Genomic DNA, 17,764 nt, shown 5'->3' with positions numbered 1-17,764 from the left:
AGGTTCAGAGAAGGAAAACACGAAGTCCACGGCTCCAGACGGGCCAAGATGACATGCGCAATAAAGATGAGAAGGTGGAGGGTGAGGCAGAGTGAACCGGAGGTGATGGGGAGACTCGGGAGGCATTTTGGGAGAGGGGAGAAGGGATGTTTCTGGAGGGAGCGGCCAGGCACGGGGACACGGATGGGTTGACCAGCAAGCTGAGCTGTGCTGGGTGGGAGGCCCACTCTGCACCCTATGAGGGGTGGGGGCCAGGGAAGATGTGAATTGCACTCTGGTTTTCTTGGTTGATGGATTAAAGACAGGGTGCTGTTGCCAAGCTTTCCGAGGGCTGCTCGTGTTGGATCATGTCACTCCCTCTCCCCCAAATGCTCATGACTTCACTGCACTAAGAATGATTCCCAGGTCCTCACCCAGTCAGCACGATGGCCCTGGCTACTCCCCCCGCACCGGGCCCTTACCTCATGCCCACCCCCGTCTCCCACCACCCAGACACTGGCCACCCCGTTCTTTCAGAGTCTCAGGCCCTGCTCCCCGGCTTGTGTGCTTCCCCCTTGTCTGGGAATAATTTTCTCCCTGCCTCTTTCTCTCCTGCAGGGTTCAGCTTAAACACCACCTCCTCAACGAGCCCTCCCCCCTCAGGCCTTCCTACCTGTCTGTCCTTCAAGCTCAAGTTTCTCTGATCGTTATCTGCTTCCCCATCACCGCACACTCAGTGCCCAGGGCTGGCCCTGCCACCATAGGTGCTGAATCAATACAGGTTGAAGAAATGAACGATATATGGGTAATACACACATACATGCATTACACGCGTTTTCATTCATTCAGCATATTTACTGAACACCTACTATTAATGGCCAGAACAGTGGGCGCTAACTACACTCACACTTTCCTTGCTTTCTTTACTTCTGGAAGACCTGCCCCAGAGATAGAGAAACCCCAGGAATGGGTTATTTCCTAATTGACATTGCAGACCAGGAGTTTTCAACTTCAGCACAGTGGAAATTTAGGGTCAGATGATTCTTTGTTCTGGGGGCTGCCTGTGTGTGATAGGAAGCCCGCCAGCTGCACACCCACCCAAGCTATAACAACCAAAAGTATGTCCAGAGAACCAGCGGCCTAGACTGGACTGGCTGTCCTGGACCAGAACCCGGAGGATCTGCATCTTCAGCCATCAGCTTCTCGGGAAACAAGCCCCGAACTGGGAAGTTCAACGAGAACTGGCCTGTTTCCACCTGAACTTAAGTAACACACACAGAATGTCAACACACCAATTCGACAAGGCTGCCAGGGGCCAGGTCTGAAACAAGACAGAACACAGACACTCAAACCACAAAAATGACTAAACGGCCCCCTCTTCTGACACACAGCGTCGCTGCTTCTTAGCATTGGCGCCTTGACTCCCTCCATTCCTCCTGCCTCTGGATAAAACTCACTGCGCTGCCCAATCACGGGATTGCCCTCACTTCCTGATGACACTCCAAGCCTCCTTCAGGGTTGCCAGATGAAAGACAGGGTGCCCAGTTAAATCTGAATTTTAGATAAACAGTGAATACTTATTTTAATGTAAGTATGTCCCCAATATTGCATAGGATGTACTTATGCTGTATCTGAAATTCAAATTCAGCTGGTGTCCGGTATTTTTATTTGCCACTCTGCAACCTAATTCCTTAGAATTAGCCCAAATCCTATACTATGCGCCTCCGGGTGCCCTCTTGCTGAGAGTCCTCTGCTTGAGGGTTCTTCTAGTATGTTCTCAGCAGTTGCAGCAGCTAGTAAACCCTGACTCTGATGCAGGTTGTGTTCCTGGGTGTCTTTAGAAAGAACAATCCCCACTTTTTGAGGCAGGAAACTCTGAGAGGCGGTCGTCCGAAAGGGATATCTGTGAGTGGCCAGCAGAGGACAGGCTGGGGGTGACAAGCAGGGAAAGTGGAGTCAGGCTCACATCTTAGTTAACCAGCGTCCAATACAGGGGCTGCAACCTGGAAAGACGTGTGGGGGGAGTATCTCATTTCAGCACTGGACGAGGCACAAGGTCAACAATTTAAGGCCCCGAGGGTGCTAGGTCCCAGCTCTACAAAATTCCTTCCAAGTTGAAGTACAGTCACCAGGGAACCACCACAGAATTGACAAGTGGTGTGACCCTGGGCAAGTTTTGTAACCTCTCCCGGTCTCAGTTTTCCCACCTGTAAAATGGGCATAACGATAGTGTGAGGATTAAATAACTCAATGGGTTGAAAGTTCTTGGAACAGGCCTGGGAGAGTGTGAAACTAAGAATAAATTTTTAAAAGTAGTTGAATAAGGAGGAAGGTGGGCTGTGCATGTGAAGTGGCACCAGGATGGTAGTTGTTGCCAAAATGCCAGGCATCCAGCAAAGGACATGCTGCTTCTGTTTGTTCTTCGGTTCCTTTGGCTAACGGCCATGTAGACCAACAACAGAGTTAAAAAATTAACCTCCCCCAAGCCTTCCCGGGAGAGGGGAGGAGCCCACGTCTCTGAACCTCAGCTTAGAGAATATCAGAGCACCGGTGGGCAGGTGTCGGAGGCCTGGTGGGCGATTTGGCTTCTGGTTTACAGGGGCTGGGGCAGGTGCCTCAGTGTCTGTGTGCAGCCGCTCTTGAGAGAGTGAATGAAACATGGGCGTGGGGTGAGGGCACAGACAGAATAAAACAGAAGATCTTATCAGACGGTGGCAATTATTCCAAGGCTTGTAGAGAGTGAGTGGGCACAATCATCAAAGTACCATGTGTGAGCTCACAACTCCACTGGGAAGGTGATGTCACTGCATTTTCCAGACGGGGACATGGAGACAAGCCCAGAATGCAGCCATTTCTATGTTTTTTTTCTATCAGTCTGTTTAGTCATTCAAATCTAAGACATAGAGCAGTGATTCTCCAGCCTGACGCCCCCCGGCGAGCCTGTTAAAACGCAGACCACGGGCCCCAACCCCATCATCTGATTCCCACATTCCACAATCCAAGAACCTGCATTTCTAAGACGTCTCCAGGTAAGCTGACGCGGGGAGCTGGCATCACACTTTGAGAACCACTAGTCGAGGCTGCCTCGGTAACAAACTCCGGGTGATGCCGACACTGCCCGTCTGTCCGGGGACCACATTTCACGTGTCAATTACTTCCTAAAATGCAGGCAAATGCAGAGACACAGACTCGGGCATCTCACCTTGACAGGTTTACCTGGTGAATCGGTGTCTTCTGGTGGCTCCAAAAACAGGAATCACCAGGGCCCTTGTTAATGCCAGAGGCTTCCGTTCCCTCCCTTGGAGGTTCTGATTTATGGATATGAGACGGGCCTGGGAGTTTCTATGTTAATAAGAACCCACAGGGAGTACATCCTTTCATTGTCATGCTCTGGCACTGTTTAACTAGGTCACCTAAAGATTATTTAATTATCTAAGGGGTGCACCTGTGTTTGACTTTGTGCTGTTAATGAAGGACTCAGGCACTGTGAAGATACAAGTCAGCCTGCAGATTTCGGTTCAGAAAAAAAAAAGATTACCCCAAAGGACACAGTTTTATTGCCCTGTAGTACTACTACCAGTTTTGACTTGAACTTAGCAAACTCATTACAGAATGACTTTTTAAGTCAACTACAAATACATCATCTGTCCAAGTGTTATTTGAACCAGCCTTACACTGGCCTCCTGGATTCATGCATGGTTTGAATAAAGCTTTGACAGATGTTCCTTTTATACTGTGTGAGGTGTTCATTTTATATTGCATGATTTAATTTTTCGAAAATCATACATTGAAACAAGAGTCCTTCAAACCTACATCTTCTTCCTTGGTATCCTCCTAATTATAAAAACTCAGAGTTACAAGTAAGCCTGTGGAAATAACGTGGTTGAGGGGACCTGGGGGAATCTATTTCACTCCCGATGTTTAAAAGGCAGAAGCAAGTGAGAACGTGTTGTGGCCTAACATGCAACATTTAATATCAGAAATGGATGGCCAACATGTGCTGGGAAACTACCCTCTAAAACCATGAAATCCACTGTTTTTGGAAACACGAACAGGAACCGCTGTCCAAAATGTTCAGGGCATTCCTAGAAAGTCAGGCCCTGGGTGGGGGTAGGGGTGCAGGGTGTGCGGCCTGTGTCCTGGAAGCATTTGGAGCAGATGGTGAAAGATATGCATGTGTGTCCAAAAAAAAAGCCAACCAATGCTCCAGAAAGAGGCCACTGTCCCCATGACCTCTTCAGATGGAGTTTCCTGGGGGATCTCTCTGGAGAAGGGTGAAGCGACCAGAGTGGAACCGTCAGGAAGGCTACGTGGGATGGGGGTGCCACATGAGAAAGTCAGGCCAGGTGCAATTCCCACCCCTGCTGGGGACTAATAACCAGCCCCTGGCACTCCAACCTCCCTGGGTCTTAGTTTCACTATCTGTGAAAGGAGGAGGTATAGAGTCCACAAAACATAAGCCTTCACTCTCCAATACGGAAGCCACATGCCACGTGTGGCTGTGGAACCTTTGAAATGCTGCTAGCCTGAATCAAGATGCACTCGGTGTAAAATACACACTGGATTTCAAAGGCGTGGTGCTAAAATAAAATGTAAAATATCCAATTAATATTTTTATATTGTTACATGTTGACATGACAATATTTTAGATATACTAAGTTAAATAAAATATATTATTAAAAATCAATGTCGCTCCTTTGTTTCCTTAAATGTGGCTACTAGAACATTTAAAATGACATCTGCAGTTCACTTTGTATTTCTATGGGGCAGCACTCCTCTAAGGCCTCTCCAGGTGTAAGCATCTAGGAAGAAGGAAAAGACACACCGAATACTGATGTCAGGTATGCTTTGCAATATTATTATGACGAATTAGCAAAACACTCTCTGACATAGATCGCAGCAAGATCTTTTTGATCCACCTCCTAGAGTAATGAAAATAAAAACAAAAATAAAATGGGACCGAATTAAAAGTTTTTGCACAGCAAAGGAAACCATCAACGAAATGAAAAGACAAACGACAGAATGGGAGAAAATATTTGCAAATGAAGCGACCAACAATGGATTAATCTCCAAAACATAGAAACATCTCATGAAGCTCTATAACAAAACAGCAAACAACCCAATCAAAAAATGGGCAGAAGATCTAAATAGACATTTCTCCAAAGAAGACATACAGATGGCCAAGGGGCACATGAAAAGATGCTCAACATCATTAATTATTAGAGAAATGCAAATCAAAACTACAATGAGGTATCACCTCACACCGGTCAGAATGGCCATCATCAAAAAAAATCTACAAACAGTAAATGCTGGAGAGGGTGTGGAGAAAAGGGAACCCTCCTACACTATTGGTGGGAATGTAAACTGGTGCAGCCACTATGGAGAACAGTATGGAGATTCCTTAAAAAAATAAAAATAGAACTACCATATGACCCCAGCAATCCCACTACTGGGCATATACCCAGAGAAAACCATAATTCAAAAAGACACATGCACCCCAATGTTCATTGCAGCACTATTTACAATAGCCAGGACATGGAAGCAACCTAAATGTCTATCGACAGAGGAACGGATAAAGAAGATGTGGTATATATATACAATGGAATATTACTCAGCCATAAAAAAGAACAAGATAATGCCATTTGCGGCAAGGTGGATGGACCTAGAGATTGTCATACTGAGTGAAATAAGTCAGACAGAGAAAGACAAATATCATATGATATTGCTTATATGTGGAATCTAAAGAAATGGTACAAACAAACCTATTTACAAAACAGAAGTTGAGTCACAGATGTAGAAAACAAACTTGTGGTTACCGGGGGGAAGGGGGGGGGAAGGGATAAATTGGGAAATTGGGATTGACATATACACACTACTATATATAGAATAGATAACTAATAAGAACCTACTGTATAGCACAGGGAACTCTACTCAATACTCTGTAATGACCTATATGGGAACAGAATCTAAAAAAGAATGGTATAGGTATATGTAGAACTGCTCAGGGGGGCAATCACACCAGTCCTCTTCCCGCACCATTCTCTGCTCCAAGAGGATCCCCCTCGGGGTCACGGACATGGCGACGAAAGACAGAACGAATCTCTCATGGCAGTGCTCGAGCTGTGAATTGAGGATGACTTCCTGGCACTACGCCAGAGCCACGGCTAGGCCTACGTGACATTTCTACCACCAGGCAGACACCCGCTCAGCCCACATGAGCTCCGTTGTCAATGGATAAAGGGGGTTGACACCAGCTTGGAAGGGCAGCTGGGAGCCTGATGGGGAGGGGTGGAAGGTGGGCAGGAGGAGGGAGGGACACAGCAGGTTTGGGCTACAGAGGCAGACCCGTGAGGGCACAGGGACAAGACCGGTGGAGAAAGAGCTGGGAGAAGGTGGAAGCACCATCTGAAAGTCCTCGAATGTCAAGGTGAAGAGTACAGACCTGGTCCAGGGTGCAGCACGGAGCCGGGGTCTGCAAGCAGGCAACTCAGATGGATGGAATGATTGACAAGAAACAACCAACCAACCACATTCAGAGGTGGTGCAGATGGATTCCGGGCATCATCTGCAGTGCCCGCAAAGAGAAGAACGAGACCCTAAGCAGGGAGTTGGATGTAGGGAAGGGAAGGAGGGGTGGATCCTGAAGACTCGAGGGGGATCTGCCAGCACTGGGCGCCTGGATGGGGTTGGGGAGGGGTGGCTTTGGAAGCCAGGCAATCCAGGAAAAGGAGGGTTCCAAGATGATGCTGAGTTTCTCGGCCCTCAGCCAGGACCACTTAGAACTCTTCCAGCCCAGATGACGCCTTTCTTACTGTCTCTTTCACACAACACAGCCTTGCAATCTGACAGCTCTCTGTGTCCACATCTATGACTAGGTGCAGATAACTTTGCTGCCTTGTCTGGGGCATCACCTGTCTGCCTCCACATGTTTTCACAGAGACCTTGCAGGGCAGGAAGACACTTTTCTCACGGGTGGTTGAGGAACATTAGCAATGATGCTGGGAAGGGCTGTGGACCATGTGTTTGTCCGGCACAGGATTTCTGTGGCCAGGCTTCCAGGAAGAGACTCCACGAGCACCACAACCCCGGGGCTTTGTCAATTACACCAGAATGCTCAGACCATCCACCTTACCCAAGACCCTTGCGTCCTGCAACTCATCTGGGTCACTTCCAGGAGCCAGGACAGATGCGAAACCACAAATCAAGGCTCGCTGCTCGTGGTTAGCAGCTCTGGCTTAAAAGCACACACAGGATAGGGGAAGATGACACTGCAAAAGAGGTCTGCTGATTGTCTTTCAATGACCCACGCTTTGCACAAAATCACGTGAGGCCTAATAATCAAGAAAGGGATAATGAACATGTGGAATCCAGCTGTGAGCCAAGAATGTAACCACGAATCCCCACCTTATGAAGTGGTCCTACCTGGATGTAGGGCATCGCTGGTGTGGTGGAGGGCAGCCCTGCAGGGACACAAGAGGTTCACTGAGTCCCTAGATTCACCCCCGGCTCTACAGCAGAGGCCACTTCCTAGCAAAGACTGCGCTGGGGCCCCACTCAGGTCATCTGTCCTCAGAGTCCCTCTAACTTCTTTCACGAAGCATTGTTTTCTCTTATAATTCGTTATTATGGGTTTAATATTATATTTGAGCAATATCCTTCTTTGGTACCAGACTGAAAGCCCCATGAAGTGGGATGGCTTCTGGCTTTTCTCTCCCTGGTGCCTAGAACAGAGCCTGGCTGATCACAGGTGCTCCATCAAGGTGAGTCAAAAAAAAGCATGACGAGTAAACGAAGAGCCAGTGGGTCCAGGGCTGTGCGGAGGGACAGCCCATCTCAGCGACCGAGGGCTACCCTGGTAACCATTTTTACAACGAACCTCCAAGGAGTCAGTATGAAATGTCCAAGGGGCAGTTGTCTTCATCCTATGGGTAACTGCATGCCTAAATTGTGGAATAATTCATAATAACTAACAGTATTATTTATCTAATATTATAATAATGAATGATATTATTATTCCATAATAACTATGAAATAGCCATAGTAAAGAGTAACAACGTCTATAAAGAAGAGAGAAAGAAGTATAAGGTAACTAGATCATCCACTTGGACAATCTAATGAATAAACGAAACAATTTAAGCTCTGCAGAAAAAAAAAAAAAAAACACCAAGTTATATAGTTCCAGCCACTTCCACATGTTTTCCTCAAGGGCATTTGACTCAGGAGAGAAGCAGACTTGCCCTCAGTGGGTTCAGGCAGCCTCTCACCTCTTGTCTGATGGATTCTTTCATAGGACATGGCCCAGAAATACAAGTTAACTACTTTACCTGTTATATAACTTAAAAAAAAAAAAAAGATTTTTCCCAGGACTGCAGGAAAACCTGGCTACATTGGACCTAACAGTAGGTAGTATTGGGTCCAACAAATTCCTCAGGAATTTTCAAAGGCAATTTGGACTCTATTCAATTTTCTCCTTTTGCTGGGACTTTAAAACCTAACTACTAGGTGAGATTCAGCCCCACTGCATTTCCTGAGCATAAGGTGGTGATTACGGACGATCCAATATTTAGGCTGATGTAGGCGGTGCCTTGGGAGAAGGGGGGTTTGGGTCCACCCTGTCCACCAGGAGGAAATGAATATCTCAGCGTAAGACAGAATCCAGGAACCAAAGAGGAGTCAGGAGCCTGGTCCACTGGGGGCTTGAGGGGCCCCTCTTGTGCCTCCAGTGGTGGATTTTACACAGGTTTGATTGAAATCAAGTAAATGGGCTGCGAACTAAGATGGCTGCGTCCACAAAACTTAACTCTTAGGACTGAGAATCGAGACCATCTGTGTCAACACAACTTAAGCATTTCTTCCAGGAAGTTATTGTAAACCAATAAATAACTCTGCTGTTCACGGCAGGAAATTCCTACGAAACAATCTGTCCTGGCACAGTTTGCTCACCTGGGAAAACAGCCTGCTGATCAATGGTTTACTCGCCAAGATTCCCTTTAAGGCCCTCGTCCTGCTGTATCCACCCATCCTGAACCATATTACGTCACAAACTTTGCTGAAACCCAGTCGATTCTCTGCCTTGAGAAGCACAGCTTAAAGGGTTTGGGCCTGGACCTCTAAACTCTATAAAGATGCCTCCTGACCTTAGACACCAATAGGCCTGTGCCCTGGCGACGCCCTCCTTGACAGCAGCTGCTTGAATGAACTTGGCTTTGCTTTACCAACAGCCTCTTCTGATGGATTTTTTTGAGCCCACAACTGACAGAATAAATCAGGTTTGGCCTCTTGGAAACAGGAAGCATATAAAAGCTATGACTAGCCTATGACAGATTTCAAACGCACATTTCACCTCCACTTCCCTCCTCTTTTACATGATTCTGTATTTTCCAAATTTTCCACAATGAGTTTGCATTATTTTGAGGGTGAGTGAGAGGATGCAAAGCAAACACCATAGGAAGAAAATCAATTCCCAAGTGTACGTTAGAAACGATTGTCAGGTCTTAATTTAACACACACACACACACACACACACACACACACACACACACACACACAGAGTATATAAAATACCCATTGAGCAGCTCATCTCATTAAGCTAGCAAGGTCTCCCATTGACATCAAAAGGCATGGAGAAAAGTGGTCCAGTTTTAATCAGGCTGCCTTGGTTCTCTCAGGCCTCTGGGGTGTTGATAAAATACACCAGCAAAAACATTCAGTCAGTTTAGGGTAAGGCCCAGGGATCTGTGTGTCGTTCTCTTTTTTTAATGAGCACTTAAGTGATTCACAGAATCAAGCCACGTGCAAAAGCACAGGAGCCTACAACCGACTCATTAGAATGCCAAGTCCAGCTTCCATCAAAAACTGTCCAGATGAAAAAGGGCCAGGTTGGCGGTTGACAAAGGAAGGATGCCTCAACTGTCTCACTCAGGTGGCATTTCCCCATGCCTGGGTCCTGGGCCTGTCTGGAAGCACACTGACTCACAAAAGCCCCGACCTCCTGTAAAATCTGGGAATAGCTCACAGCTGGGCTCAGGCAGGGTTCCCCCCCACCCCAGCCAGAGCTGGCTCAGAGAGCAGGCTTCCCCCACCGTTCTCTGCAGCCCTGCAGCTCTCCGTGCAGCCAGCACAGGGAGTGAGATGCCCGTTAGCAGCCCCAATCAAGGCCTCCTTTTACCTTAAAGAAACTTCCTCGCTTCTCTGGACTGCGGGCGCCCATGGTCCAAGCTGACATTTCCCGCGGCGAGGCTCTACTGCACGCCTGGGACTCCTGAAGGTAGAGACATTTGTAATGGTTAGTCCAGCCTGTAGGAAATTCCTTTCTAAGCCACAGAACACTCACAACAACAGTCCTGCCAAGATCTTTTTCCATCAACAACAGAGTGCCATTTTATTTCCCACCAAAGCCCTTCCATCTCCTTTCAGGCTGATTTCCTGCTACAGACAGCACAGTTCCTAGACTCAGCCCCACCTCGCTGCCCGCTGCCCCCCCGCCCGCTCCTCCAGCTGACGCCGAAGCCCCCTGGGACTGCAGAAAGCATAATGATTGCTCTGTGTGTTTGCTTGACCTCACGCTCAAGTCCTAAAGGGACTATGTTAGATGTCACTGTAATCTGCTCCAAAGCTCATGGACTTAATGTGGTTGATCACACAAGGCCAGCGGAAGAGTGAGGGCCTGCATGTCCCAGGAAATCCTGCAGGAATGGGATGAGGTCATTATGAGCTGGGCTGGCCCTCTCCCTCCGGCAAGGTCAACACATGGGCACTGGGAATAAATCCCTCTATTTTCTCCAAAGAAATCAAAGACTGGGATGAAATCCTGTGCCCCTGTTTTCAGAGATCAGTTTGTGTAAGAAACAGCTCCAGGATAACCGGGGAAGAGGGGAGTGGACTTTGGAACGCGGAGAGGAATTTAAGGGCATGATATGATTCTGAATCACAACTGTGGCTATTTGAGCTTGGAATTTCCCTCACTGGAGCATCAAAACCCAATAATCTTCTCTCCTGGCTGCAACGCCTTCCGTGTCCACTTGTAAATAAAACACACACACACACACACCCCCTCCCACGCAGCGGGCCCCGCCCCGGCCAGCATGCATGGAGAGGATACCTGGGGGAGCATCCCCAAACCATCTCCTGGACCAGCAGCAATTATGAAACCAACTCCCGCTCACATAACTTGCACAAGATGTGGCTGGTCCTAACCACAACCAGCCTGGTGGAAGGACGATAAAGGAAACATTAAATGAAAACATGTCTGGGGATCTTAAAAGGGGTTCAGCTGCAGGGGTAGAGCGGGAAGGCACCAAAGCCACAGTAGCCGCTGCCAGTTTGCTGAGGCTCTTTCATTATTAGCTGGGGAACAGAGAGGCAGCTGCACTCAAGGGCATTTCAACAAGTGGAAAAGCATAATGACTTTGCAGAGAACTGCATACGTTAGGAAGCAAGGATCTTTGGAGACAGGCACATTTCTGCCCCAAGATCGGCCCCTCCCTTCACATCCGCGGTGCGCTGTGATGACCCGTAGAATTCCATCTCGGAAAATGAGAACGCAGCGCACACCCACCCCTCCTCTGGGGCCGTCACCTATGTTAGTCGTTTCTCCGTGGTTCGGTCCCTTTAAAGGTTCAGAGGTATCTTCCCTGCGATTCTTCTCACTTGGAATCCCATTGGGATGAAGGTCAACCTTCCAAAAGCCTCCTGAGATGACTGGTGAGCTTTCTATTGCGATTCTACTGACTCTGAGTTTCACATTCTTGGGCTCAGCCCCTGAATGCAGCCCCAGCTCTAAGCCCTTTGAAGTTCATCATTTAACAGCGAAGTCCACGGATTGGAGTGACTCCAGAAGGAAAGTAGGGTGCTGTCTTCAGAACAAGAAGCAGAACCACAACCACACTGTAACCTTGGGGAACAAATGATTAACTGTTTCAACCCAGAAGTACACAAAGAAAAAAGTACACTTCTTGAAACCAAGCCTAATGCCTGTAATTCTTTTTCTTCCAGACGCTTTCTCTGCAAGGAATCTGGCATGGCATAGCAGTGAAGGAAGAGCTTGGGGAGTGCCAAGCCGTTCATTCCTCATCCAGACCTAAGTCCTTTTGTTTTGTTCAGAAAGTTTCCTAGTACAAACCCTTTCTGATGATCCAGGACAGGGAGGGAATTTTGCCTATAACAATGGAGCAGTCTGGATTCCGCACGTTTACTACGTTAATTAGCTGCCTGAAAACTGCACACGAACACTTCCACCTCAAGTGGTCCTCAAGGAAACACCCAGTTTGGATTCTGTGCGAGAGCGGCAGAGCCATCACATTTCTTCCAGAGGATGCAGGTTGCATCCCCGCTTCTTCAGAAGGCTGCTCCAGGATAGAGATGAGAGCAGGTGACAAAGACAGGCAGCCAGGGGCCACGGCAGGCCCTTCCCACAGAATGGAATCCAAGTGGACAGAACATCACACCTTGTTCTAATTCTTAAAGTTCTTAAGGGCCCCAAAGAAGTTTGGGTTTCAGGTCTTTCCTGTCGTAGCAATAGTCCTTCCCAAAGCATAGCCTCTGACACCCCAACTCAACACAGACAGACATTTAATACAATTTATAAGGAGACATTCTTTCCACTTGTGGTTCCTACCCTTCCCCCCAAAGGGTTAGGTTACACTGGTAGTTTCATCCGAAAACCACCCCCAGGAACAGACTGGACCAAGAAACAGAAAAGGTACCGTAGTTGGAGAGGCTGTAAAATTCCTCCAGACTTATACAGTGGAAGCTTGCTTCTTGCTTGGTTTCCCTGAATGGCGGAGCGGAGTCTCGAAAAAGGAGCCTAGCACATCCAGTGGATCTTTCCAGATGCTAGCTGAAAGCTAGCAAAAAAAAAAAAAAAATAGAGAGAGAAAAAAAAGCCCTAATGGGACTAAAGGACACTGCAAGCACTTTGGAGCTGCCAAGCCTCTTCAATAACAGCACTGAAGGAATGTAAACGAAGCTGGTCGCTGCGGTCTGGCTAAAAGACAAAGGCAGGAAGTGAATATTCCTGACTCTCCCCCAACACCGGGCTCGGCCACTTTGGAGGGAGGCTTGCAGTGGCTTCCATGTGGCCCCAAGAGCGAGTGCTGAGGTGAAGTCTGTCCTGAGATTTCAGCCTCCAGGACTCACTGAGTCGTCCGGCTGGGCGCCAGGCTGCATGGACTGCCGCTAAGCAGGATGGCTCCCGGCCGGCTTTCCAGCCCATTCCGCTGGGAGCGCTGGGGCACCGCCACCTGGCCCTGGGCTGTGGGCTGGCCGACGGGGCTGGAACACCCAGAGCCTGGTTTTCAGTTCACTGAGCCACGGAGCTAAGTCACTGGCAAAATTCCAGCTGTTGCTCGAAATTCCAGCTTGCCAAATCGGGGCAAGACAGGTTTACATCTGAGAGGGACCTCGTCCTCCCCCTGTCCACCCGGATTTATTTAGTCAGCCCATACCCTTCCCATTCCATCCGCCTCAGGTCACAAGTGCAAAGCCACAAAGCAGCAGCAGTAACACTGACACTGGCAACCACGACCCCCAAGTCTGATTTAAAAGAGACTCGTCTTGTCCAAGTCACGGGGGTTCTCATCACCTGCTGCTGTGAAAGTCGGCCACAGAAGCTTTCTAATCACTCCGTTCTCCCTTCTTCTTTCTAGCAGTTGAATAAAGCGAGGCAAAGCGGACTTCGCTTCTTGGTAAACAAGAGCTCATAATCATTTTACAGCCAAACTGACTGAAGTAAAAGAAAGTGACTCACCCCTGGGGACCTGTCAGGTCGAGGCCAGTCCTGAGACAGGCAGGTCACCTTTTTGCCTGGTTCCTTGAGTGGCTCCGAGGATGGCAGGTCCTCCCTCTTTTGAATGCTTTTCGTCTTTACTAAGAGGTAAAAGCCAGTGGGGCGGTTCTGTGTCTGGATCCAGGCAAGGTCTCTGAATATTTCCATAATTATCTTTGTATGATCACAGATTTTACAAGTGGAATAGAAAATCTCTATTCCAGCCTCTGCCTTGACAATTCAAGTTATGTAAATTTAAAATTTGTTCTTTGAGCATCTTGTATCACTGCCCAGCACCGATTATCTCTCAATCGTTAAACTTCTTTTTTTTTATTTTTTTTGCGGTACGCGGGCCTCTCACTGTTGTGGCCTCTCCCGTTGCGGAGCACAGGCTCCGGACGCGCAGGCTCAGCGGCCATGGCTCACGGGCCCAGCCGCTCCGCGGCATGTGGGATCCTCCCGGACCGGGGCACGAACCCGTGTCCCCTGCATCAGCAGGCGGACTCTCAACCACTGCGCCACCAGGGAAGCCCTCGATTACTGCTTTTAAATAGAACTAGGAACAATGCTCTTTGTCCTGACTTTCACAAGAGTAACCAAGGATAATAAAATAATTTTTCTTCTTTTTTTAGGAAGGTGCTCACGGGTGAGACTGTGCATTCCTGCCACTCACAGGACTGGCCTGTAACAAATTCCAGGGGAGGTCCATCCCTTTCGTCCTTGGAAAACAGATGTCTCACAGAGACGCTGCAGAAGCTCTGCCACTGCCCAGGAAGCCCAGGTGTGGACATCTCCACCAAAGGCAATGAACGTGCCCTGGACACAGGTGGGCAGCTCTGCTGTCGGAAGTTCCCCCTTCCCTCGGATGGGAAACTGCCTCTCTTACCTCCCACCCGATGCCCTCATTTTACCCCTCCAGCCATCCAAGAGTTAGCCTCCCGCCTCCTTCTCCTTGCCCCTTGTCCCTGCAGGGCGACAGCTTCTCAGGCCTCAGGGCTGCTGCACCCTACCCTCCTGGAACAGGGCTGAGAAGGGAGGGGGGTGACCCCCCCACAAGGTCGTTCTCAGAAGTATGTGTCTTTTAACCTCCTCACTTGAAAAGCGGCCCGTAGTCAGCGGTCACACCCGGCACGCATGCGCAGAGACCACACGTACAATGAAGCCCCATAAGCCACATCGGCCCTGAACCTGAAGGACAGCACAGAGGGAAGCCACACCCTCCAGGGCTCCCCCAGGTTTACCATCAACACGTGAGCACCTGAGTTTAGAGCTTTGCTTCCCAACGTTCTCTGGCCACGATGGTAAAAGGGTCTACACTGGTGGTTAATTTTAACTGGAGGTTTATAACCAGGCGGCTCTTGGATGGAGTCTACGCTGCAGATACAATAGACGAAGTAACACACTTTTTAACAATTTGAATGAACAGTCTCCAGAGACCCCGAGTCAAAAATTCATGTCCCAGTCGTTTATGAGAGGTGACTTCAGGACACACTGGTCGGGCAGAGGGGATGTGACACAGGGGAGGAAGGGCAGCAGTACAAAGGGCATCACCAAGCAAGCAATCAGCGTGGGTGACTGGGTTGGGAACTCTGAGAGCCAGTGTAGACCATGGCTCAGGTGGTCCCAACTGAGGGGTATTTTTCTGACTCCCCCCAGGGGGTCTTGGGTCACCAGCACCTCCAAAATATGCCTGGTGCCGGCAAAGTGGGCTCTTGGGGCGAAGAGAGCCCTTGGGCAAAGCTGGCAGTTGGAAATCAGGGCACCATGCGTGGAAACGCCAAACACCCAAGGGATACGGGAAGGTCTTGACAGTGTCTGCTACACCTGGCGGCTCAAAAATATCAGGACATTTTGCCTAAAATGTGGGTGTCTAGCTTCTCTGTCACAGTGAGCTGTCATCCCAGAATGGCCATGGCTGGCTGGCTTGGAGGGTTCTCTCTGGCTAGGATGTGAGCTCCTCCAGTTCAACAGTGCCCACAGGTTTGCTCTCTGTACGCAGACACCCTGCCTGACCTACCACACCCCTCGTAAAGCACCTGCCATGCCCAGCTCCTGCCTGACGTGCAGAGGGCGGTGATTCTGCCCATTCGGTTCTCTCGGCTGACTGGATGACCTAGTGATGTCATATGACCCAGGCTAGTAATTCACTGGCTGTTCTCAGATGAGGGAGAACCTTCTGAGCTGAGAATCACAGGGTACGTGCTTACCCATGAAACCTGGATTGTGAGCCACATGCCAGCTTAATTAATGAGGAGCAGATACCCTGAGTGAGCAGATATGAGAAGCCTTTGGACCACGGGGGTGGGGGGGATGGGGGAGGGGAGAGTCTTGAATCTCAGCCTCAGGCTGATGGCTTTCTACTTCCCACCAGGCCTGGCAGTGCCAGGGTCCAGGGCATCTTGTATCCTGACAATAAGGGTCCCCTCTTCTTGAGCAGGTGGATAGATGTATATTCCCTTCCATCACATATGCTTTGACCAGAAGAGCTTCTTCAAGCTGTTTATCATCGTCTTATCAAATGTTTAATTCAAAGGTCTTGGGGGAACCCTCCTACACTGTTGGTAGGAATGTAAATTGGTGTAGCCACTGTGGAGAACAGTATGGAAGCTCCTTAAAAAACTAAAAATATAGTTACCATATGATCCAGCAATCCCATGCCTGGGCACATATCCAGAAAAGATGAAAATTCCAATTCGAAAAGACACATGCAGCCCTATGCTCATAAGCACTATTTACAATAGCCAAGACATGGAAGCAACCTAAATTTCCATTGACAGATGAATGCATAAAGACACACACACACACACACACACACACACACACACACACACACACAATGGAATACTACTCGTCCGTAAAAAAGAATGAAATGATGCCATTTGCAGCAACATGGATGGACCTAGAGATTATCATACCAAGTGAAGTAAGCCAGATAAAGACAAGATATCATATGATATAACTTATATGTGGAATCTAAAATATGATGCAATGAACTTATTTACAAAACAAATAGACTCACAGACATAGAAAACAAACTTATGGTTACCAAAGGAGGGGGGGAGGGATAAATTAATCCACAAATTATCTGTGGATTAACAGATATACATTACTATATATAAAAGATAACCAACAAGGACCGGCTGTACAGCACAGGGAACTATATTCAATATCTTGTAATAACCTAAAATGGAAAAGAACCTGAAGAAGAACATATACATGTATATGTATAACTGAATCACTTTGCTGTGCACCTAAAACTAACACAACATTGTAAATCAACTATGCTTCAATTAAAAAAGCGAAGATCTTGGAATAAAGCACACACTGATAAAGGAAAAGCTCCATTAAACCAGAACAGAACTTGCAGATGTCTCCACTGGTGGGGGTTTCCTAAGTGAGTATGAGAGAGGGAGGCCTTTGGACCATCCGAGGGAAGATGCTTCAGTTGTGGGGTGAGGAGGACGGGCAAAAGACACATTTCCCCGTCTTCTATCACGATCCCAAAGGTGTGTGTGGGCTCTGCTGCCTGGGTGGACCTCTTCTCTTTGAAAAAAATTAAGTTTCTGGGACTTCCCCGGCAGTTCAGTGGTTAGGACTCCGCGCTTCCACTGCAGGGGGCACGGGCTCCACCCCTGGTCAGGGAACTAAGATCCGGCAAGCTGCGCGGTGAGGTCAAAGAAAAAAAAAATTTAAGTTTCTGACTTAAAAGAAATGGAATTGAGTCGGCTTTTCTGATAAGAGTTGTGGACTGTTGTAAAGATGTTTTTACCTTATTTTAATCTGGTCTCTGTGTCTTCAAGGAAGTTTTAACTCAGTGGTTAATAAGCACAAATATTTTCATTGGAATTATACCAATATCGATCATTTTCATGGAGAAAATATTTTCTGGAGCAAACTCCATTAAGCCATCTTAATTCCTTAATCAGTTTCTTATACAGTGCAGACAACTGTTTAAAACTTTCTTCTGTCCTATTTTAATTTTGTACCTTCTTTTCTAACATAAGAAATTAAAGCTATTGA

At 48.0% G+C, this 17,764-nt stretch overlaps 1 protein-coding gene across 3 annotated transcripts in view; it reads right to left on the bottom strand.

Annotated features, from left to right (window-relative positions):
* RIN2 (Ras and Rab interactor 2) overlaps positions 1–17,764 on the bottom strand; it is a 219,655-nt gene that overhangs the window by 87,605 nt on the left and 114,286 nt on the right. The window contains exons 1-2 of one of the 3 annotated variants that reach the window (XM_082670025.1): positions 12,684–12,807; positions 10,148–10,240 (exon numbers count right to left, since the gene is read on the bottom strand). In XM_082670025.1, coding sequence (XP_082526151.1) covers positions 10,148–10,204 — 57 coding nt within the window. In that variant the 5' untranslated portion in view covers positions 10,205–10,240; positions 12,684–12,807. Of the gene's footprint in view, positions 1–10,147; positions 10,241–10,371; positions 10,390–12,683; positions 12,808–17,764 lie in introns of those variants that run through there. The other 2 variants (XM_082670026.1, XM_082670024.1) reach the window with 2 other exon arrangements.

The sequence above is a fragment of the Grampus griseus genome (genome assembly GCF_964374135.1).
Source record: "Grampus griseus genome assembly, chromosome: 14".
In the NCBI taxonomy this organism is placed as follows: Eukaryota; Metazoa; Chordata; class Mammalia; order Artiodactyla; family Delphinidae; genus Grampus; species Grampus griseus.
This window is presented reverse-complemented; position numbering and strand designations above follow the sequence as displayed.